At 42.3% G+C, this 24,825-nt stretch overlaps 1 protein-coding gene across 1 annotated transcript in view; it reads left to right on the forward strand.

Annotated features, from left to right (window-relative positions):
• Positions 1 to 813: 813 nt before the first annotated feature.
• The window catches only part of LOC145390884 (ionotropic receptor 21a-like), a 68,239-nt gene continuing 44,227 nt past the window's right edge, over positions 814 to 24,825 (forward strand). The window contains exons 1-10 of the mRNA XM_080265624.1: positions 814 to 892; positions 1,101 to 1,501; positions 1,731 to 1,876; positions 2,847 to 2,940; positions 10,610 to 10,768; positions 13,402 to 13,549; positions 14,367 to 14,518; positions 17,639 to 17,790; positions 22,382 to 22,667; positions 23,138 to 23,296. Of these exons, the coding sequence (XP_080121750.1) occupies positions 814 to 892; positions 1,101 to 1,501; positions 1,731 to 1,876; positions 2,847 to 2,940; positions 10,610 to 10,768; positions 13,402 to 13,549; positions 14,367 to 14,518; positions 17,639 to 17,790; positions 22,382 to 22,667; positions 23,138 to 23,296 (1,776 nt within the window). The remainder of the gene's footprint in view (positions 893 to 1,100; positions 1,502 to 1,730; positions 1,877 to 2,846; positions 2,941 to 10,609; positions 10,769 to 13,401; positions 13,550 to 14,366; positions 14,519 to 17,638; positions 17,791 to 22,381; positions 22,668 to 23,137; positions 23,297 to 24,825) is intronic.

Consider the following 24,825-nt stretch of genomic DNA (forward strand, 5'->3'; position numbering starts at 1 on the left):
TGTCTCAGCCCATTAAACCACCAGGCGTCATTTCATTAACACCCAGCGTAGTATATGGTTCCCTGGTTTACAAGAAACCATTGGATTGTCACTCAGTGTTGAGTTTCCTGAAGGCAGCACTACAGCAAGTGAATGGATGACGGGCGCCCTCACTTACCACACCCCCAACTACTACATTATATTAATTTTTGTTGACCTACAAAATACTAAGGCCATTTGTAAAGCTTTACAGATTCGTATAATGCTTAGGCCTGTTTATTTGTTTATTTATTTATTTACCTTATTCATTCATTTATTTATTCGGCTGTATTTTCGTCAGGTTAGGGGGCACCATAGCACAGCTTTCTTAGCGATTTAGTTTTCACAGCTAGGTACTCTCTTCTGTGTTGTTTATATTCTTTTCACATCAGCATATATCGCATGAATAAGATAAAATAAAATATTTGTACGTATGAGGTAAGGAAATAACCTATACTCATTTTACTCTTACTTGGCCTAGATTTTCGTAATTTTGTAGATTGTTTGACGTAGCTCAGTGGGAGAAAAGGACAATGCTATAGCTCTATATCCTATTCATAGCACTACTTTGTGACAAGCAACATATTCTAGCGTTACTCTCATGTTATAGCCCAGCATTCGGGAAGGAGAGATCAGCATTCAGGATGGAGAGATGACAATTTTAGGTCATGTAAAAGAAAAAACAGTAGAGTAAGGAAGAGGTGCCTGGGGCCTGCTAAAAACACGGGCCTTTGAAATACTATCCCTCCTCGAAAAAAGTCTTGGATCGGTGTGGCTTGCTGAAGAGCTGCTGCGATGGGAGATTCTCATACGTGTGCTGATATCGATTTCAGTCAGCTCTGCGTCCACTCACTTGATGCAGCGCTACCTTTAGGTGTGCACTGAGTGACAAGATTAATGGATTACTTGGGAAATAGAGAAATCCATAAGTTGGATGGTGGCCATAATGGACGCCTGGTGGTGGTCTAGTTGGTTAAGGTGATCCAACTTTCTGGGGTCTGTTAGGGTTCACATTCGGGAGATGATTGGGTTTACTGTTCACATAATGGCACATAAGCTTCTGCAATTTCTTTTCTGTTCAGGTATATCAAGGTACATGGGTCCTAAGCTCCTGCTATGGCTGCTGACTTTCACGTCTTCAGCACGGTGCAAGATGCCAAAGTCTACAGGCAGAGAGATATGTACTCAACGGTTATGCAGGAATAAACTGAACCTTAACAAGTCAGGGGACCATGCAGTAAATATAGTGACCGCTGAAGGGATCACCTTAGGACTAGAAACTCCTCGAAGCAATGGTTCGCTTCAACACACAGAGCTAAATCCTCACAAGAAGGCATCAGAAGCAGCATCCCTGGTGCGTCTGTTGGCGGTTGTGGTTCAACAGGAGCTGAGTGACTGTAATCTGGTGCTGGCCTACGACGCAGGTGACCTGTACTCTGTTGTGGTGCGGGACCTGTTGCTGTTGCTACCTAACCCAAGACAGGTTGTTAGCCAATGAGTATATTAGCTATATCTTTAGAATTATGACTGATTACATCGTCAGTATATTTTAGTCTAGTTAATGGTATATTGCTTAATGTAGAATATTTGCAGGATTATAATACTATACGATCTTTGAAACAAAGGATAATAAGATCGTATTCGCTTGGCGGTGTTAGGAGTGAGAATGACTTGGCTGGGATAGTGTGCGTCATGCTACTGTTGGCTTTCAGGTGGTGTTGGTGAGGAGTGAGAATGATCTGGCTGGGATAATGTGGGTGTCGTCTGCGTGTAGCGGTTACCTGTTACTAATTAACCAACCACAGCCTCTCGTCACCTTCGCCAACACTCACCACCACACCTGGGACTACCACGGCAGGTACAATTCACTCTCTTGTGGTCGTGGTGCCCCGACCACACCCCGGTGTTTTGTAAATATTATGTTATGCCAGGGAGGAGCTGGTCACCAGTGCTTTCAGCACAAGTCAGGTGTTAATGTTATTCATCTGCAGCCAGAAATAAACATCTGGTGTATCTGCAGATGATATCACCATCAGGGGATCTATCTGTACTGATGGGTATTAAAGCCACATGGATTATTATTATTATTATTTTTTTTTTATGACGGATGGTGGAATTTTTTGCTGATCTTACAGTACGAGTACGTTTCAGGGTGGTTAATACCGTGCAAGTTATCAATGTGAATATGGTTGGTTACTCAGAGACTGATGTAATTCTGTCTAGTCGGGAAGCGTAATGAGCATAGTGTTAGTATTGTCTGTCAGTTTTGATATATGATTTTTTACAATATCTTTGTGATATAAGCTGTTTACCCTCAGCCACTGTCAACTCCTGACTCAGTCAATGCCACGAAACACATCTGTGAACAAGTAGTAATCGAGACTGTTCTATGCCAGTCTTGCCCATGATGCAGGGTTTATTTGAACCTATCTGGACAGGAACTGGTTTTAAAACGCTTGGAAAAACGCGTCATTATTAAAGTTAGCTTTGGTCAGAGCAAGGGAAGCGGTACACACTTTCTAGCATACACTTCTCCTGTTCTGACGTTACTCACCATCACTTCATGGCGATAATAGGAAGTGTGTTGTTTCCCAGATTCTTGGTATGTTTTGCTTATCTCTGATATGCTTAAGCGCTGTTTTATATCCGACAGAGGCGTAACAGAAACAACCTCCACTATCTCTCTCAGCCTCAGTACATCATTTTTATGTAAGGCTATATCTAACCCTTTTAGTTCACGCAGACTAGACTGCAACCCCTCCAAAATGAAAATACCCGATTATATATTTGGTACTCCCAGAGAGCTACTTGCTTGTTGAATTTTCCAGGTACTTAGTGGTGTGTCAGTCAGTGGAGCAGCTGGAGGCCGTGGCAAGAACTAGGAATGGTAAAAAGACGGAGCACATCCTGGGAGCTGTGAAGGTGATACCAGTGACCTTGATATACAGGGTGGTCCGTTAATATATATATATATATATATATATATATATATATATATATATATATATATATATATATATATATATATATATATATATATATATATATATATATATATATATATATATATATATATATATATATATTGTTACGGAACAGAGAAAGAAAATGTACACTTTAAGTGAGAATACTAAAAATCACTACTGTCCCGTAAAGTTCCAGGTTCAAAACAAAAGAGTTAGGTAAAATTACAAGTTAAAGTTTAATGCTCAAACTAACAACAAAACATTCAGGACTCATAAGGATAATGTAATGGCAAAAAACAGGTTAAATAATTATATGGTTAACTGCAATAGCCTCTATTAACACGAAATTAGCAAGAGTAAATTTATTGAAGTCAGCCCTGATAAAATGAAAATACACTGGGTAATGCTCAGTTAATGCAAGATAAATTATTACAGCTACAAACTATTATTACCACTGGCTGACTAAATGAATTAAAAAAACTTTACTAGGCCTACAAATCAACACCTTATGCTATACAGTACAAGAGCATAATGCAATAACACTTATACTCAAATCACACGGCTGCTAGATGGTTGAGACTTCCTGAGAAACTCACAATAATAATATCTGTACAGGGGAGGACAGAGATGTGAACAAAATGAGGAGCAGATCTAAGTGGCAATGATGCGGAGACTGAGCTCATTATATAAGGGCCAGCAGAGCTTGATACAATTTGTAAGAAGGACGCGCAAATGAAGCCATGGGGACAAAGAGCTGACAATCCCGCACTGAACAACAGAAAGGACGACTTACTCTACTATAACGGTAGAAGGGGGGGACCGAGGCAGAACACGCTCGTGATCAAACAGGCAGCACACTGTACGTTAGAATTACACAAAGGATGATGAAATCATTGGCTATGTAACACCTCCCCACAAAGAAAAAGAAATTTACAAAGGAAATTTCTTATTACTCTAAAACAATCTGTCTAAAGTCTAGATAAGCAATCTGCAATAACATTTTCTTTCCCCTTGACATGTTGTATGTCTAATGAATACTCCTGAAGAAGTAGACTCCATCTTGTCAATCTCTAATTTTTATCTTTAAACTTACTAAGGAATTTCAGTGGGTTATGATCGGTATAAATGACTATGGGGTCAAAACCAGAACACAAATAAAATGAAAAATGTTGTAAACCCAAAATCAAGGCCAAAAGCTCTTTCTCAATAGTTGAGTAGTTCTTTTGAGGTGGAGTGAACTTCTTACTATAATAAGATACAGGGTGTTCAATACCCTGATCATCCTCTTGCACCAAAACAGCCCCAGCTCCTGTATCACTTGCATCAACAGCCATCTTAAAAGGCTTAGCAAAATTTGGAGTAGCGAGCACTGGCTGACTTAATAGGATAGCTTTAAGTTTGTTGAAAGAGGATTCACAGTTATCGGTCCAGACAAATTCAACTCCCTTTTTCAGTAGGTCTGTAAGTGGTGATACAAGAATAGAAAAGTTAAGAACAAATCTCCTGTAATAACCTACCATTCCCAAAAATATCTGTAGCTCTTTCCTACTTTTAGGTCTGGGAAGATCACTTATAACCTGAACCTTAGCTGCTGGTGGTGCAACATGTCCATCACCAATTACGTACCCGAGGTACTGAACTTTAGCTTGACCAAACTCACACTTTGATAAATTAGCTACAAGATTAGCCTGAACTAAACGCTCAAGAAATTTACTGACATGGCATAGGTGATCTTTCCAGTTGTCACTGAAGATTAATACATCATCAATATAAACAACACACCCTGCCAAACCCTCTGTTACAACATTCATGAGCTTCTGAAATGTGGCTGGTGCATTCTTCATACCATATGGCATTACGGAACATGCAAAAGTCTTTCCTAGTGTTACAAAACATGAGATCTCCCTAGCACGTTCAGTCATAGGTACTTGCCAGTATCCCTTTAACAAATCAAACTTACTTATGTACCTAGCCTTTCCGATCTTGTCTATGCAATCTTCCACGCGAGGGAGAGGGTAAGTGTCTGTTTTGGTTATCTGATTAACACGTCTGTAGTCAATGCAAAGCCGCTGTGACCCACCTGGCTTAGGGACTAGAGTGACAGGAGAACTCCACTCGCTCTGACAGGGCTCAATCATCTTGTGGTCCAACAGGTAGCCAAGCTCCTTCTGGATGAGAGGAACTTTCACTGGGTTCACACGGTAAGGAGGCAGTTTAATTGGCTTTGCGTCTCCAACATCGACATCATGCATCAACACAGTGGTTCTTCCTGGAGTGGCACGGAACACTTGCGGGTACTCCTGCAGTAATGCCGAAAACTCCTGCCTTTCCTCGGGAGGTAGATGAGAAAGCTTAGTCTGGAGATCATTCATGATATCAGGATTCTTCCCCAAACTATCACTCAGGCTCATACTGCATGGGAGAGCTTCACTTGCAGACTCGGGTGGAACAGCTACAGTGCAGACTGGATTATTTTCGTCCCACCTGTGATATAACTTTAGCATGTTGATGTGACATAGTTGCTTGTTCTTTCTACGATCTGGTGTGGCGATGACATAGTTGACATCACTGAGTTTCTTCTCCACGAAATAAGGACCACTAAACTTGGCTTGAAGAGGTTGCCCATGAACTGGTAGCAGAATCAAAACCTGATCTCCTGGCTGAAAGTGGCGTAACCTGGACTTCTTATCATACCAAGTCTTCATCGTCTCCTGAGCAGCTCCTAAATTCTCTCTCGCCAGCTGTAAAGCAGTGGACAGCCGTTCTTTGAACTTCATCACATACTCCAGCAGGTTGACGTCATCTTCCTCCGACAGCCAGCATTCCTTGAGTAGCTTAAGGGGTCCTCTTACTTCATGGCCAAACAGTAGTTCAAAAGGTGAGAAGCCCAGTGATTCATTTGGAGATTCTCTTGCGGCAAACACAACAAATGGAAGACCTTTATCCCAGTCTTTCTGATGTTCCAAACAGTATTTCTTGAGCATCGATTTGAGTGTTTGATGATATCTCTCCAACGCTCCTTGGGTCTGGGGATGGTAAGCTGAAGACGTGATCTGGGTGATGCCCAACTCTTTCAGAGACTGCTTGAAAACATTTGACATGAAATTACTTCCCCGGTCTGACTGTACCTCCTTGGGCAGACCAAACTTTGTGAAGAACCCTAGCATTTCCTTAACCACGTTCCTTGCTGAGATATTTCTAAGTGGAATGGCTTCAGGATAACGAGTAGCCATATCAATCAGGGTCAACACATAAGAAAATCCTGAAGAAGTCTTAGGAAGAGGGCCCACAATATCCACCAACACACGGGTGAAAGGCGCCTCAAAAGGAGGAATGGGAACTAGAGGTGCAACCTTTTCGGTCTGATTACACTTCCCCACAACTTGACAAGTGTGACAAGACTTACAATACCAGGAAACATCCCTGAAGATACCTGGCCAGTAGAAGTGTTTCAAAATGCGTGCCACAGTCTTCCTCACTCCAAGGTGTCCTGCCAAACTGGAATCATGAGCCACTCTAATGATATCCTGCCTACAAACACGAGGGATGACAACTTGATGTACAACCTCCCATTCACAGTCGGCTGATGTTGTTGGGGGTCTCCACTTCCTCATAAGTACTCCTGACTTTACATAATAACAAGTAGAAGCACCAGCTGACTCTTCTTCACTGTAAGCAGAGTTAGCTAGACCTTTCAACTCAGGGTCAGCAACCTGCAACTCAACCAACTCTTGACGAGACAAATTATCAACACTACGGGTATACTGCCTCATCTGGTGAGTGGTCCAAATTAGCAAGAAAAGTGTCAGCTAGGATAACATCATCATCATCATTATCCTCTAAGTCACCAATAACTTTAGACTTAGCCCTAGTGACAGCACATGCAGGGAACACATCAGGGACATCACAATCCTGGGACGCAGCCACTGGCTCACTAGACAACTGAGGAGCTGGACATACTTGACTTCCACCAATATCATTTCCAAGTAAGAAAGTTACACCTGACATTGGGAGTGTCTCAACCAACCCAACCATAACGGAACCATGAACAAAACCAGACTCTAAATTCACTCTGCACAGAGGGACAGAGAAGTAATTATTCCCGACACCTTGTAAGATTACAGTTTCATCAGATGAATTAACATTAGAGCCTAGAACACTGGTCAGCATAAGGGATTGGCAAGCACCTGTATCACGATATATTTTAACTGATTTCCTGTCATTACTGTCCAGAGGACTGACAAAACCATCAGACAGGAAATTAGCACATGAACTCTTGAGAGTGTCACCCACGTTACTGCTCAAAAGAGGAGCTCCATCATGAGAATTTAAGTTACCCCTCAAAGCAGGTTCAGTCAACTCAGTTAAAGAATTCTGGGAACTCTCAAGAGTGGACACTAGACCAATTGACTGAATATTTAAAGACTCCTTTTTGTTCACATCACGCTGTCTCCTGAAACATTTCTCCGTAGTATGACCAAGCTTACCACAATAAGTACATTTACTTTTCTGAAATCTAGAGGTGAAGCTGGTATTTACTTCCTGAGAAACATCATCTTTATTCTCTTTGCTGTTACCTGTACTCTGAGTAGAGGCAACGTACTTACTCTCAGCTTTCCCTTTTTCTTTAGAATATCTCTTGTGAGTGAGAACATATTCATCAGCTAAAACTGCAGCATCAGACAAATTATCTATTCTTCTCTGATCAAGATATAGGCTTACATCTTTACAAATACACCTCTTGAAGTCCTCCAGCAAAATCATCTGCTTAAATTTACCAAAATCAGAATCCACATTCTTAGAATTTAACCACTGCTCTAACAGATCTTTGATTTTTGCATACTCAGCATGGGATTGCTTATCTTGCTTGTAAGTTGTCCTAAATTTTACTCTATAGGCTTCAGGAACAAGCTCATAGGCCTTAAGAATCAAGCTCTTAACTACATCATAATTATCAGATTGATCCTGAGGCAAAGATGCATAAGTTACTTGAGCTTTACCGGTGAGAACAGTTTGAAGGAGTACTGGCCAATACTTTTTGGGCCAATTAAAACCTGTAGCTACCCTCTCAAACAACTGAAAATAGTTAAATCAGATTCATTAAAAGGAGGGACAAGTTTAACATTTTTAGCCACATCAAAATCATCAGAGCTAGATGATCCAGTTCCACCTTGTTTCATGCGATACTCATGGTCTGCCTGAATCCTAGCAAGTTCAATTTGTGCCTGAGCCTGTACCTGTGCCTCTTGAATACGAGCATTTGCCTGAAATTCAGCCTCCTGAATACGAGCCTGAGACTCCGCCTCCTTAGCATTTGCTTGAAATTCAGCCTCCTGAATACGAGCCTGAGACTCCGCCTCCTTAGCCTGAGACTCAGCCTCCTTAGCACGTGCTTGAAATTCAGCCTCCTTAACACGAGCCTCCTGCAGGGCTAGCTGTAACTTAGCTAATTCAATCTGCGTTTGCTCATTTGGAGGAGTTACATAAAACAAGCTTTTATTAATCATGCCAACAATTTGATCTTTAGAATGATGAGAGTGAACTGCAATTCCCAATTGTTGAGCAACAAGCTTAAGTTCATTCTTTGTTCTGTTTTCTACATCACACACTGTTTGCACATTTGACAAAAAATCTTTGGCTTCATCAAGTGTAGTAATAGTAGACATCCTGAATAAGTAACAGTCACAAAATATCAAGCAATATCCTTATGATAATATCCTGAATATCCTGATATGAGGTCGCCAAATTTATGTTACGGAACAGAGAAAGAAAATGTACACTTTAAGTGAGAATACTAAATATCACTACTGTCCCGTAAAGTTCCAGGTTCAAAACAAAAGAGTTAGGTAAAATTACAAGTTAAAGTTTAATGCTCAAACTAACAACAAAACATTCAGGACTCATAAGGATAATGTAATGGCAAAAAACAGGTTAAATAATTATATGGTTAACTGCAATAGCCTCCATTAACACGAAATTAGCAAGAGTAAATTTATTGAAGTCAGCCCTGATAAAATGAAAATACACTGGGTAATGCTCAGTTAATGCAAGATAAATAATTACAGCTACAAGCTATTATTACCACTGGCTAACAAAATGAATTACAAAAACTTTACTAGGCCTACAAATCAACACCTTATGCTATACAGTACAAGAGCATAATGCAATAACACTTATACTCAAATCACACAGCTGCTAGATGGTTGGAGACTTCCTGAGAAACTCACAATAATAATAACTGTACAGGGGAGGACAGAGATGTGAACAAAATGAGGAGCAGATCTAAGTGGCAATGATGCAGAGACTGAGCTCATTATATAGGGGCCAGCAGAGCTTGATACAACTTGTAAGAAGGACGCGCAAATGAAGCCATGGGGACAAAGAGCTGACAATCCCGCACTGAACAACAGAAAGGACGACTTACTCTACTATAACGGTAGAAGGGGGGGACCGAGGCAGAACACGCTCGTGATCAAACAGGCAGCACACTGTACGTTAGAATTACACAAAGGATGATGAAATCATAGGCTATGTAACAATATATATATATGTGTGTGTGTGTGTGTGTGTGTGTGTGTGTGTGTGTGTGTGTGTGTGTGTGTGTGTGTGTGTGTGTGTGTGTGTGTGTAAATTCTTATAAATTTGCTTCAATATTTATTTTCTGTCATCTCATTATAAACATCTGCCTGCAAACATTTCCAGTGTTATTCTGGTAATTATTCATCTCGAACTTAGAGTCTAGGGCAGTATGTAATAATAATAAAAGAAGAAGAATATATATGAGCTATTAATAGCCTCTTCTCTTTCCTTTAGTCAGAATGACATGGGAAGTCATACTCGTACTTATAAGCTCAGTCTCTGTAATTATCATTCCTATCGGTCATTACAAAACGTAGGCAAAGAAGCATACCTTTGACGGTAAACATGTATTACACATGCAGTAATGTAGACAGACTCAGAGAACAGTGTGTTACCATACAAATAACATACCGCTTTTGCACTCTGAGAATACGTCGGACGTATTAGCATTGTTTACTGATACCGTGACGTGACAAAATCTCCAAACCCTCCCACCTCCGGCCACCCTCCGTCCCACTCACAGTTACCAGACATGTGGGTCCGGCTGCTCCTTCGTGAGTATTCGTCGACCACGAATGTTCCAAATAGTGGGTAATGAGGAACTTTCCCTGACTGTACATGACGGTGTTACTTGTTCAGGGTGGTGGTGAGGGAGAGTGGAGGGTGTACATGACGGTGTTACTTGTTCAGGGTGGTGGTGAGGGAGAGTGGAGGGTGTACATGATGGTGTTACTTGTTCAGGGTGGTGGTGAGGGAGAGTGGAGGATGTACATGATGGTGTTACTTGTTCAGGGTGGTGGTGAGGGAGAGTGGAGAGTGTACATGACGGTGATACTTGTTCAGGGTGGTGGTGAGGGAGAGTGGAGGGTGTACATGATGGTGTTACTTGTTCAGGGTGGTGGTGAGGGAGAGTGGAGGGTGTACATGACGGTGTTACTTGTTCAGGGTGGTGGTGAGGGAGAGTGGAGGGTGTACATGACGGTGTTACTTGTGCAGGTGGTGGTGAGTGAGAGTGGAGGGTGTACATGACGATATCACTTCCACAGGGCAATAACGAGGGAGAGTGGAGGGTGTACATGAACAAGCTGTACTGGGGTGAGGGACTCAGGTCCGTCACCACCTGGCGCCACCACAGGTTCACCTCTCACCTGAACTTGGACCTCTTCCCGGACAAGCTGGCAGACCTACAAGGCGCCACACTCAAGGTAAACAATAGTAACTGTTACCTGGACCTCTTTCCGGACAAGCCGACAGACCCGTAAGGCCCCACACTCAAGGTAAATGATGGTAACTTTCACTTCGACCCGAGACTCTGGTGGTCCTCCAATGCGCCACACTGAAGATAAACAATAGATCACATCTTAACTCTGGAGTAGACTTTGATATCTATTCTAACAGCCATCGGGAATGATAACGAGTGATTATGGAGATCTTTATTGTCCAAACGTTGCATTGCACTTAGTTTACATTTTTATGTTATTTTGCCTCTCCTTCTTAAAAAATAACTTGGAAATATGTACTTACAATGTTGGAGAAGCTTTTTGTACGAACACCATCGAATACAAGAATGATACAACTCGAGAATTATGCAGTACAATGGCCACGGCCCAGTTAATTCATCCTATGTTTGATGCCATTGTATGACTGTCTTCATCACTTGTCACTGGCACTCCAGGTAATCAGGATAGAACTCAGGATAAGCTGACCCTGTCGTGCGTCCAGGTATGAACGATTTATAGCCTCTGCACTCCGAAGATTTGTTGATTTTCTGTTCGCCGTCGGTAGAGACGATTTTACTCAGCGTACGACAGAATTTTCAAACTGGAGGGGTTAGATTTAGCTGCCAATAATGTCTTAAACACGAGAGATCTTTCCCAGACTGAATAAAATCACCAGTAAGTAGCAAGAATAAAATAGAACGAGACTTCATCGTGCTGGAGGGGTTAAGGCGCTAGTGTTTTTTTCCCCTCACTCAAAATAGGCTACATCTGGTACCCTCACCATCCTAACCATCCTTCTTACTAAATGGACAGGGACACCTGCATGTGGTGCCACCGATATAACCAGGTGGTGGAGCTGCCTGGTTATGCAACCGTACTCAGTTCCATCTTCATTTCCAAACAAGAGGTTGTTTTTCTGTAAGGAACGGGGATCCTCGCAGTTCACAGGGTTCACGTGCATTTGAACCTGGTGCTACAACTACTACTACCACACGGTCCTAACCTCCCTTACTACCACAGAATAATATGGTACATTACTGATAGGCGCAAGAAAGCTTAATGAGCATGAACGCATTATATATTCAAGATTTACTTTGATTTATTAATGGCTGTAAAGGGAGAAATGGTGTTAACGCGAGAAGCAGTTCCTCCTCCTCCTCATCGCCATCATTGTGCCGCCTGTTTTTCCCATCCGTATGTAAGTGAGGTAAGGCAGAGTCCAAAATGCAGCGATAAAGAAAGAATATGATAGTGGGAAAACAAATCAACACCATGACCAATGAAATGGGCCACACACCCATTCATTCACAATTCAAGGCCCAGGAATCCTTGTTATTCTTGAATCTTATAAATTCGGCTGTTACACGTTTGTATATTTCTTTACTTACATTTTATTTTTAGTCCTGCAACCTCCGTGCATAGTATCTTCCCTGTATCAATAGAACAGCAGTCAGTCAGGGGGTAATGTAACGATTTATATTAATTTTCGTCAGTTTATATTCATTTAACAGATCTCTGCACCTCTCATAACATGTATACCGAGTCATGTTGCGTGATATGTGATGAGCTTTAGTTATGAGATAGTAATGAGTCTCCTTGGTTACTAGGCAAATCTATTTTCAAGTCTGACTACATTTGGCGATTAACCGAGCTGGAAGGAGATACAAATCTTTGCCAGAAGAAAAAGATCAACTACAGATTCAGTTATACTGAAGCTAGAAATAATATTGTCCTGTTGATAGCTCCCTACATCTTGATTAGTGAATATAGTGTAGTGTACAGGTTGTGATGGAGTTTATGTCCGCACAACTCATATTCCATATCTTATTATTATATCAGTGTAGTAAAGGGTTATGTCAAGTGGCAATAAATAATACTGATTATACTTTGTGTGTGTGTGTGTGTGTGTGTGTGTGTGTGTGTGTGTGTGTGTGTGTGTGTGTGTGTGTGTGTGTGTCTTAAAGAGTTATGTGAAAAATTATGTTCTCAATTTTTTGCACCGAAAAATATAATTCGCTGCGCTGTCTTTAACCGGGAAACGATTATTTATGAACCGTATCCATCTTTTGACGAGTTACGGACGATATGAGGTTATGTGGGAATGCATGTGTGTGGAGGTCGTTAGCCTATACCAGGGGATGCACAGCAAGTATCTATCTATCTGTCTATCTGTCTATCCATTTATCTATCTGTCCATCTATCCATCTATCTATTTACCTGTCTATCTATCTGTCTATCTATACATCCATCTATCCATTTATCTATCTCATTCTATCTATCTGTCTATCTATGTATCTACCTTATCTCTCTATCTCTCTATCTAACTAAGAAATTGTGTCAAGTTGTAAAAAAGGCTATGTTATAGATAAAACTTTAGTAAAAGATTCACAACATCCAAATGATAATAATAATAATAATAATAATAATAATAATAATAATAATGATAATGATAATAATAATAATAATAATAATGATAATGATAATAATAATAATAATAATAATAATAATAATAATAACAATAATAATAATAATCGTAATTCTAAACAGGGATACTAGGCCATCAGCATCCCACATCGCCTGGACTTCTCACAGCCTCATGGGTTATTTTCTGTGTGTAGGTATCAACGTTCGAGCTTCCCCCCAGCATCATGTACTACAGGGCACACAACGGGTCGCTACTCTTCCGCTATGGCGAGGACATTGCACTCACACAGACGCTGGCCCGCGTCCTGAACTTCACTGCCATGTTTGCTGAGCCTGCCGACGGTATGCCTGCTGCGGCCACCCATACCACAACTGAGTCTATTTACTAACGCGTCTTGTGTTCATAACCACCTTGCGCGCTCGCGCGCACACACACACACACACACACACACACACACACACACACACACACACACACACACACACACACACACACACACACACACACACACACATGACAATATACTGCTGATTTTAATAATAATAATAATAACGATAACACTACTGCCATAACTAGAGCAAAGTGACCCGAGGTCACAAAACCCCGCTTGCGCCGGCTGAATTGGGGTCAAAGTCACTGAGGGTGAAAGGAAACTGGGTTAAATGGAGTTTTATGACTTGATAATAGCACTGGTACCAAAGGAAGCGGCAGTTTCTGAGATTTGAAACTTTAAAATCAGATCGGCCTTGAGTTTGTCTTTTCAAGTTCATTCAAGGTCACATCTTCTGGTGCCTACAGAATCCCCAAATATGACTTCCTATTAGTGATTAAGATTAACCATGTGTCTACCTCTCACCGTTTACCTCCTGTGGCACTTTGAAAAATTTGCTCCTTATCTTTATCACTGTACCCCCAAACTTGAGACCTCCCACTCCCACCCTTACCCCTGGTGGATTTTCAGCAAAATCGACTCACTTCCTCAGTTCCATATACCCAACACCTGTGCAAAGTTTGAAGATGATCCGTTCACTGGCTCAAGAGTTAATCGATGCATAGACTCACAAATGAATAAATAAATAAACGCTGACGATCACATACACCTCCTCCGCAATGAACTGGGAGCGGGGTGAATAATGGCGGTGTAACCATTACCCACAGGTGAGCGGTGGGGCTGGCAGGTAAACAGTACACAGTGGATGGGGATGCTGGGGGAGCTGCAGAGGGACGAAGCCGACATAGGGCTGGCCAACCTCTATATCACCATTAGCAGGATCGAGGCGCTTGACTACAGTGCTCCATTCAGTGACGAGGTAAACAGCCATCTGAGAGTGAGCATTGGAGCCAGGGGGTGTTAATACTGTCTTCTTTAACTGACTCATGGTTGAACCACGTCTACCGCTCTATTACCGTTAATGACAATTTTATTTCAGATTAGAGTGTCATAGGAGTCTGAGTGTTAATACCATTATCCACACACATACACACACACACACACACACACACACACACACACACACACACACACACACACACACACACACACACACACACACACACACACACACACACACACACACACACACACACACACACACACACACACACACACACACACACACACACACACACACACACACACACACACACACACACACACACACACACACACACACTGGCATCACAGCCTGGGATGCTATGTAATTATATCAGCAACCAGGCCATATTAGTGTGCATGGCTTTCCACATACAACTACTCAGACTTTGTTACACAGTATGCAAATGCTAGGTCTGTCATCCTCCACCTCCTGCATCCCAGGCTTCCAGCTTGTGGCTGTTGTGTTTACTTTGCATGTGAAGCAAAATTACTTCCATTTATTACCCGACGCCAAATACAGACAAACCTATCTCGAAGCCAGTGCGTAAGAGAAGATGACTAAACCTTAAATCATTAGAACAAACCCATTTGTCTCTAGTCATTACAGTAATGATCACTTTCCCAAACCCTCCCCCCTGCCTTCTCAAAATGACTTGTAAACACTATCTTAATATATGTGCCACTTTGAACTATGTAAATTTTTAAATATAGTAGGCGTATGATAAAGGCCAAGGCTATTAATTTTCAAGGTTATTAAATCCTACGTTCCCCCAGTACCACACTATCCCTCCATACTCCCGCATCTCAGTAAATCTCGCATAATTAATTTTCTGTCTTGTTTTTGTGATTCTTCTCTGGAACCGAGCCACCTTTCGTTGTGCTATATTACATTAACAATCTGTAATTGCAAAGGCCCAGCTTTTTATTGTTCACGGTTTACTTTGGTATGCTATATAGTTAAAGGAACACCGGGAGATGCGCTGGTGTTCAGCAACAGAGAGACTGAAAGTAGTGGGACTAGAATAATGATGATGATGACGTCACAAGTACGCTTGACAGTCACAGGTTTCTATCACCCACTCTCCGCCGAACAAAATCGTCTCGTGCCAGCTGGAGTAGAATATAAGATGTGTCCGAAGCATGAGAGGGCCAACAAGCAGCAGAGAATGTAATGTTTAGATTGAAATCGAATCGCATGCAGAGACCAGAGTAGTTAGTACCGTGACTTAACTACCACCAAGGAAAGTTCAATGGCTATCCTCTGCTAAGATTTTCCTTACTTCACGTTCCTCCTCCAGCATCATGGAATATCCTTCCAGTTCGTACTCTCTGGTTGTGTGATATGTATTGCTATCACACGCACACACACACACACACACACACACACACACACACACACACACACACACACACACACACACACACACACACACACACACACACACACCATATAGATAGATAGATAGATAGATATACAGTACATACCACCTTCCACCGCCACACTGGCCAGGGAAGTCAGATAATATGTATTTGTCCATCTATAACCAGATGTGTGGGGGCGCTCACCATCCACTCACTCGATGTAGTGCTGCTCTCGGGTGTCTACCCTTTCCTCTCCTCCATCCTTCTTTCCTTCCACCCTCTTCTGTCTTCCTTTACTTCATTCTTTCCTCGTCCTTATGCCTACAGGTGACTTTACACTCCCTCTTTTTTCTTTCATTCTTTCCTCTTCCTTCTGCCAATGGGTGACTCTACACTGAGTGACAAGGCAAATGATTTCCCGTACACCAGGAAACCATTTACTATGCTGGGTGGCAACCATATAACCAAATTATGGCGCCTGGTTGTTTAGAGGGTAATTAGCAGGGCGAACTTGCCTAGCACCGGATTCCTACGCTTCTCGTAGGGCAACGTAGGATTGGATGATGGATGGATGGATGGATATTATAACCAGATGCCTTAATCATGGAGAGCTGGTTAAATCGCTTCCATGTCGCCTTGTCCTCCGTCGTCAGCCTGCCTTCCCTCCCTCCACATCACACTACGTACAATCATATATCTTTGCTTGTCGTTCCTCTATCTCCCACTCTCCCTTTCTGCCACCGCACTCACATAATTCTCCTATAGCGATTTTTCTTATCTCCGGCAGATTTCTAGTTCCTTTCAGTTTAGTTGATGTTGAGCTGTAGTCAGAGTGGAGGTTCGATTTGACTGGTAACCAAGGAGATTCATTCTTATAAAGGTAATCGAAACTTTTTTATCCCGACCCAGTTTCCATTCGTGAAAACAAAGCTACTACAGTAACCAAGTCACCATCCCTGCCTCATAACTACGGCTCATCACACTTCTTCACGAGTAAACAAGGCGACTATACGCGGCCTCATACTCTCTAGACCACTACTGATGACACATTTGTTCTTGGGGGATCAAAACACAATACCCGTTTTACTCTAACTTGGTCTAGAACTGCCCTCTTTCCTTACTGAATGCTGACTTAACAATAGATTAACACTAAAGTATGGTGCCAGTCACGAAGGGCTGCTATAGACAAGATGGACAACCAGTGTATTGCCTTTTTCTCTCATTGAGCTCCGTGAAATAGCTGCAAAAAGAATAAACTCTGGGACAAGTTAAAATGAGAGAACTGTGATAACTATTTTTCTATTACCAGATACCTTAATCCCGAGAGGGGTGACCACAGACAAAGCATCCCACGTCGCCCTGTCCTCTGCCATATAGCTGCCCTTCCTCCAGCTCACATCCCCTTCTCTCACACATCTCTCCATTTCAACCCTCCATCTCCTTCTCGATATCCCTCTTCTCCTCTCCCCCTCCACCTCACTCATATAAAGTGTCCCAGTCAGTCTACCACTCTCCACACGGCCAACTGTCTCATCGTCTGTCTCTTAACACTCTCTGTCACATCCACTTCAACACCAGAACTCTCATTTTCTTCCTCATTTGAGTGTCTGTCTATCCATGTAACCCCACAAGCTCCTCTCCAAAAAATCGTTCCCACTGCTCCCTCTTCAAAACATCATATTTATTCACACAGGGCTCGTGCTTCATGGCCAGAGTGGAGCCGCCCCTGCCCCGTTGGCAAGCCCTGGCCTTCCCCTTCCACCCCTGGACCTGGCTTGCTCTCCTTGTTGGTCTCGTCCTGTACGGGCCTGTCCTCTACGTTCTCGCTGCTGCCAGTTCTAGGAGGTGGGTCTGACTGCCATATTATAAGTGGAGGTCTCGTAACACATCTTCCTTGGCGATTTATTCTTCACAATGTCCCTTAATATCTTCCTGTATGTTGATTATGAAAACTGTCGATATTAAAAAGAAAGAATTAACGTACAAGAGAATATTAAGCTGCAATGTGCAAAACAATCGCTTCAGAAGACGTGCTGCTAAGCTTGCACTGCCACTGAGAATACGAACCTCTGTTCTTGCTATGCTCAGTCAAAAAATAAATAAATATTTAAATAAATAGCACGGAAAAAATGCAGTAGGGTTTCATGATATCGTAAGGAACCAATGCAGCTCATGTCCACCAGATAATCTGCTTTTATTGTGTGTGTGTGTATGTGTGTATGTGTGTGTGTGTGTGTGTGTGTGTGTGTGTGTGTGTGTGTGTGTGTGTGTGTGTGTGTGTGTGAGAGAGAGAGAGAGAGAGAGAGAGAGATACTATCAAATAGGGGTAGATGCAATGGTCATAATGAATTATCCATTTGTGGCGTGAGATTGTGTCGTGTGGAATGTGCTCAGATAGTTTTTTGATGGAATATACAGACGAGGACAACACTGGGAAGAATGTGCATAAATGAGGGCATAGGCTTTTGTTTTATATGTGCCGTAGATCCACACAGCAGTCTTCACGTACCCTCAGTCAGAAGATATAAACTCTTTCTTTTATTCTTGCCGCCTCCAGACAGTTAGATTTACCCAGGGACTTTTCCTAATTAAACTCTTCAGTAAAACAATAACCAGGAGGTAAACAGGTTAACTTTACAAAATGAATCACAGAAGGATTCATAGCCCTTTTCAGCTCTATTGATGGACAGGTGTGGTCGGGTCGGAAGGTGGCTCTGACCCTTAACCATGGAGACTCATTCCTACCTCATAGCTAAAACTCATCGAATTTCATGCAAGCCCAACTTAGTATTGAAGCTGCTTGTAACCTAGTTCCGTAAGATGAAAACAGACCGACTGTGGTGTGAAGACAGATGTAATATATATAATATGACGTCAACGTACTTAAGAGGTTCAGTTTCACCTCCTTCATATCATGCAGTCATTAACAAGGAGGAGAATTCTTTGGAAGCCTGTTTCTAGTTAAATAATCTTGAAATGTAGGTTCTGTATTATGAATAACACTGGAAATTTTATGGTAATAAGACTAGAGAAAGACTGAGTCAGTGCAATCTTGTGGTGCGAAAGGAGAGCAAAAGATTGACTGGAAATGTATGAGTGAGATGGCTGAGAGGAGAAGGGAAGGAAGACCGAAAGGAGTGATAAAAAAAGTATGCAAGGCGGGTGGTGGTGGTGCGTCTTGAGGTAGGAGTATATGATGAGAAGGAACACAGACATCCACAAGCCCTATGTAGAAACCACGTCAGGCAATTGAGATGCAGATATAATGTGTTACTGGCAGATCGAGACAAGTTCATTCCTATATATTTGAACTTCACATCATTAAGCGTGTGATCCTTATTGCATTTTCAACTCTCCCAATATATATTAAGTAGACAAAGAACATTGATCGTTGTTAAAAATCTGTCAACTTTGAAAGCACGGCTATGAATACCACGCAAGTTTATGGTAGACTGTGCATATGCAAACAAATAGCATCACTGTACCGTATTATTGTGAAATTCTGTTCATCATTTCAGAAATTGAAGCAAATGGCAGACTCTCTCAGCATTCGAGAGGCTAAATAACCTGCCTCAGTCAATATACATTTCCTTACCACGTGTACTCAACAAGCCATTCATAGGCACACCGCTACCCTACTCTCTCTATCCCGGTTCAGAGTGAGTGCGTCGAATCTAGCTCACACGTAATGGGTCGACATTCACATATCAGGAAACACAAACAGCTTGACATCTTGGGTCAGAGAATGGGGTGAAGGACAGTGAATGCAAGAATGTAACAGAATGGGAGGGGGGGGGGCGAAAGTGGTGGGTGAATGAAAGGTTGGGTGTCGTCCCTTTGGCTGTGGCTTAGTGTTGTGTTGATGTCTTCTCAGTGTCGTGGCTCCCGTGATGCTTGAGATCGCTTGTTCTCTCTCTCTCTCTCTCTCTCTCTCTCTCTCTCTCTCTCTCTCTCCTCTTCTTTCCTTCTCTCATCTATCTCCCTACTTCTGTCTTCTCTCCTCTGGGAAACACACGACTGAAGACTAAGCATTAAAGATAAGAGTGATGCTAAATGTATTGTACTGATGGCTAACTGCAAGATGGCATTAATAAGTACAGAAGGAGTCCCTCGTTCTGAAGAAGATAAGTGAACCTACCCAGTCACTTGGGTGCCTGATGACGTGATCTCACTTTACTGTTGATTTCAAAACTGTGTTGGGTGGTTAAGGGCTGAATTAGTACGCTAGTCCTGGGCCCGTATTCTCGTCGGCTTAGGAAACTTCTTAACACCTCTTCCTTAGCGACTCATTTTATATACAAGTGAGTCTCCGGTTTGATATTTGTCTTCTTAATATCGATACAGATTGCATAACCAACACAAGCGAGACTATGAACGCTCTATGTGCAGAAATAAGCTGGTTAAGGGTAGGTGGTTTGGAGGCAACATAACTGATGAGAATACAAGCCCTAGATTAATGCCGAACCAACCGAAGCTTTGCTAAGATGAAACACTATATGAAACGTTAATAAATTGAAGCATCTTGCCTGTGAAAATCCTTATTGCATTAAAGTGAAACACCATATAGGGATTAGCTAGAGTGAAACACCTGGCATCTGAAGATCTTACGATGTGACTGACCGACCAGGCCGCTAGTACAGTGATCTCGCATCTAAAAACAAAACTTTTTTTTTTTTTTTTTTTTTTTTTTTTTTTTACGGAGCATCAATAATTTTTTTCCTACTCTTCAGGATGATAGTTGTGAGTAGATGGAAAAGATATATTGTACGCTAATGTATTTATCATGATGCATTCGCGGTCCACTATTTATTTATTTATTTATTCTTTTACATGGCAGTGTTAGTCCCTTAGTCTCTTATGTGAAGATATTAGTTTTCTTCATGAACCCCTTCACGCTACTCCTTTTGCACTAACTTGGCCTATAATTGCCATCTCCCCATCTTGTTTGTTGAATTATAGCAATAAAGTAACATTAGAGGGTAATCCTTGTCGTGAATAAGTGCTATGGAATGAACGTAGAGCCGTAGTATTTCTTAATCTGCCACTGAGTTACATGAAACATGCTGGAAAAAAATGAAACTAAGGACCAGGTTAAGGTGAAAACAGTATCGTTGTTGATGTCGACGTAGTGAAGGAATTAAGAAACTCGTTTAATGCCTTCACAGCATGTCAAATTGTACTCCAATATTACTGCAAACAGGTGATTTAATTCAACTTCAGAGAGACGTTGCGAGTGTGAGGGGGTTAGATAATATCCTTCACTGACTCTTCCGTATGTCACTGTCCTCCCTATTTTGAATTAAAGCGTCTTAGGATAACTGAAATAAAATGGATTATATGTCATCAGACTCAACGGCTCAACCATCTACACCAGCGCAGACGAGAGCAAAATTCTGGGACGGCCCAGTTTCTGCATCCACTGAGCGTTCTGCTTCCACTTACGTGAGCCTCAAGCGAACAGCATGCACAAAAGTACACTAAGAACAGATACTACTTTAGTCATTTCTTTTGTAATTCATTAGGATGACATCTTTTTCCCTTCATGTATTACCCTCCATACATTTTTGATAAATCTGGGAATTATTTATCATACTAAAAGAATTCTATCTTTATCTATCTATCTATTGCCAGACGCCTTAATCCCATACCGGGTGGCCACAAACAAATCGCCTCCACGTCGCCCTGTCCCCCGCCATTTCACTGCCCTGCTCCCAACTCACACACCCCTCACTCAATACCTCTCCATTCCATCCCTCCATCTCATCCTCGGCATCCCCTTCCCTCTCTCCCCCTCCACCTCACTCACATACACTCTCCTCATCAGTTTCTCACTCTCCATCCTCTCCACATGGCCAAACCACCTCAGTGTGTTTCTCCTAACGCTTCTTATCACATCTACATCCACACCACAATGCTCCTTTACATCCTGATTTGTCAGTCTGTCTCTCCATGTGACTCCACATGCTCCTCTCAAATAACTCATTTCCACTGTTCTCACTCTTGACTTGTGTCCCTCCAACAACGTCATAAAGGCCTATTTAACCCATCTCATTCAAAACGTCTGGAGTCAGCAGTAATAATATATAAATTGTTCCAGTGGTGACGAGATCATAAGCCTGAGAGGGTTAGGCGTCTGCGTCCATTACTCCTGCAGCCTATACTTCCGTCAGCCACAAGTCCAGCTGCCTAGCGTATAACACTACCCATGAAGTAACTAAAACCTGGTGCTGCGTTAGGGAAGGGAACAAAAAATTACGACGGTGAAGTTTACTTTTTATTTTTTTTCAAACTCTGTTAAATAACACAGGACGATCTCCCGTAATGGAAAGGCCAACAGAGATTGCATCTAGCCTCTTCAGTTAAAAAAAAAAAAAATCCCCTCGGCAAAAAAAAAAAAGACTTTGTGATACTAAAAGTAATATATAAAATTTTCCAGTGGTGACGAGATCAAAAGTCTGGGGTGGTTCGGCTTCTGTGTCTGCTACACCGTCGGCCTGCACTTCCGTGAGCCACAAGTGCGGCTGCCTCACATGGACAGCACCCGTATCTTTGTGTTGTTCCTGTGGCTGTACACCATGATCCTTACCATTGCCTACTCCACCAACCTCACTGCCTTTCTGCTAGTGAGAAAACCCCCTGCCGAGATACAGACCATTGATGAGATATATAAATCAGGCTTGGAAGTGGCTGGAATAGGAGCCAGACTTAAGGATAGTAGAGAGGTGAGTGTAGAATTTGTAATGTATTGATAACATTAGTAAGGTGAGCTTAGAAATGGAAATGTATTAGTAACAGTAGTAAGGCGAGTTTAGAAATGGAAATGAACTGGTAATAGTAGTGACGTGAGTTTAGAATTGGAAATGTATTGTTACAAGTAGTGACGTGAGTTTAGAATTGGAAATGTATCGGTAACAGTAGTGAGGTGGGTTTAGAAACGACCAAGAAAAAGTACAACTCACAAACAGTCCACATTGCCCACACTACATTGCAGCCCCACACACCACATCACACTTTCTCACCACATGCACCACACTGTCTCAATACAGACAGTCCTTCAACATTACCTTAACAAGAGATCTCCGGGAGCGATAGGTTGAAGTCACCAGTTTCATGTGATCCACTGGGTTCACAGCGAGATGAGGCTGGGAATATAACACCAACATTTCCATCATCCTTGCCTTCTCATCCACAGAATTTCGCGGACATTTACAAAGGGTACAAGACCAAAGAAGAGGCCTTCGCTCGCGTAATGGCTGGCAAAGCAGTGTTCTGGATTAACAGGGGTTTCCTAAACTTCCACATCGCCACCCACTTCACCGTCAGAGGGGTTCCCAGAGCAAGGATCATGAGGGTAAGGCAAGCGGAGAAAATACAGGTTGATCCATAGACAGGGTTGTCCTTAGATAGCACTCCACTAGAAACTCTATCTATCTATCTGTCTATTGCCAGACGCCTTAATCCCGTAAGGGGTGGCAACAAGTAAATCGTCTCCATGTCGCTCTGTCGACCGCCATTTTACTGCCATGCTCCCAGCTCACACACTCCTCTCTCATATACATCTCCACTCCATCCCTTCATCTCATCCTTGGCCTCCCCCTCCCTCTCCCCCCTCCACCTCACTCACACACTCTCCTCGTCAATCTCTCACTCTCCATCCTCTCCACATGGCCAAACTACCTTAATGTGTTTCTCCTAACGCTTCCTATCACATCCACATCCACGCCACAACACTCCTTCACTTCCAGTCTGTCTCTCCATGTGACTCTACATGCTCCTCTCAAATAAGTCATTTCCACTGCCCTCACTCTTGACTTCCGTCCTTCCAACAAGGTCCAAGCTTCACCTCCATATGTTATACCACAATACTGTCATGTAGTAGCTTTTCCACTTCCATGCTCACTTCCCAGTTTCCTATCACTGCTTTCAAGGAACCAGCAACCTTTCTTCCTTGCTGCACCGTTTCAAGCACTTCGCCCTCTAAACTTCCATCCTTACTCATTACACTACCCAAGTACTTAAACGCACTTACATTCTCCATTTCCTTACCATCCAGTCTCACATTACATTCACTGAATTCACTTCTCTCGAAGACCGTAACTTTACTCATCCCTACATTCACCTTTAGATTCCATTTCTTGCACACTCTCCCAGACTCATCCACCAAGCCTTGCAGATCTCCTTCGTCTTGACTTAACAACACAGTATCATCTGCAAACAACAGTACAACAGTACCTTACCTGTTGCGGGGAAGGCTCAGTCTGCTGTTGAGGTCGTAGGTATGGCAGTGGGAGTAGGAAATGAATAACTGATAAAGGATTGACAGTGATAAAGCCAACTGAACTGACCTCGCAACACATGAGAAATCACCCGGCGGAGTGGAAGAGAAGTGTTATATATGGACCACCCAGTGCAGTACTTCTCTTCCACTCAGTTGTTTGGGGGATGGCTTAGTGTTATCAGTGACTACCCTGCATCATTTATTCATTTCCTGCTACTACTGCCACACTCATACCCACGTCAGCAGACAGTCAACGTTATCAGTGTCTATCCTGCATTATTTATTCATTTCCTACTCCTACAGCCACACTCACGCCCACACCAGCAGACAGGCAGCGTTATGAATGTCCACCCTGCATCATTTATTCATTTCCTACTCTCACTGCCACAGCCACGCCCACACCAACAGACTGAGCCATTCTTGCAACACACAAGATGCCACCAAGCGAGTTTCTAGTGCAGTGCTATTGACAGATCATCCGGTATTTAGGCTAACACAACACGATTTAAATGAGAGAAATCTGAATCAAAGATCAGTTCTGGTCAATCAGTTCCTTACCAAATCCCCTGAGTGTGTGTGGGTATGAATTTGGCCTTTTGAGA

The sequence above is a fragment of the Coenobita brevimanus genome, chromosome 16, assembly GCF_032717465.1.
Source record: "Coenobita brevimanus isolate Jiangsu-jjx chromosome 16, ASM3271746v2, whole genome shotgun sequence".
In the NCBI taxonomy this organism is placed as follows: Eukaryota; Metazoa; Arthropoda; class Malacostraca; order Decapoda; family Coenobitidae; genus Coenobita; species Coenobita brevimanus.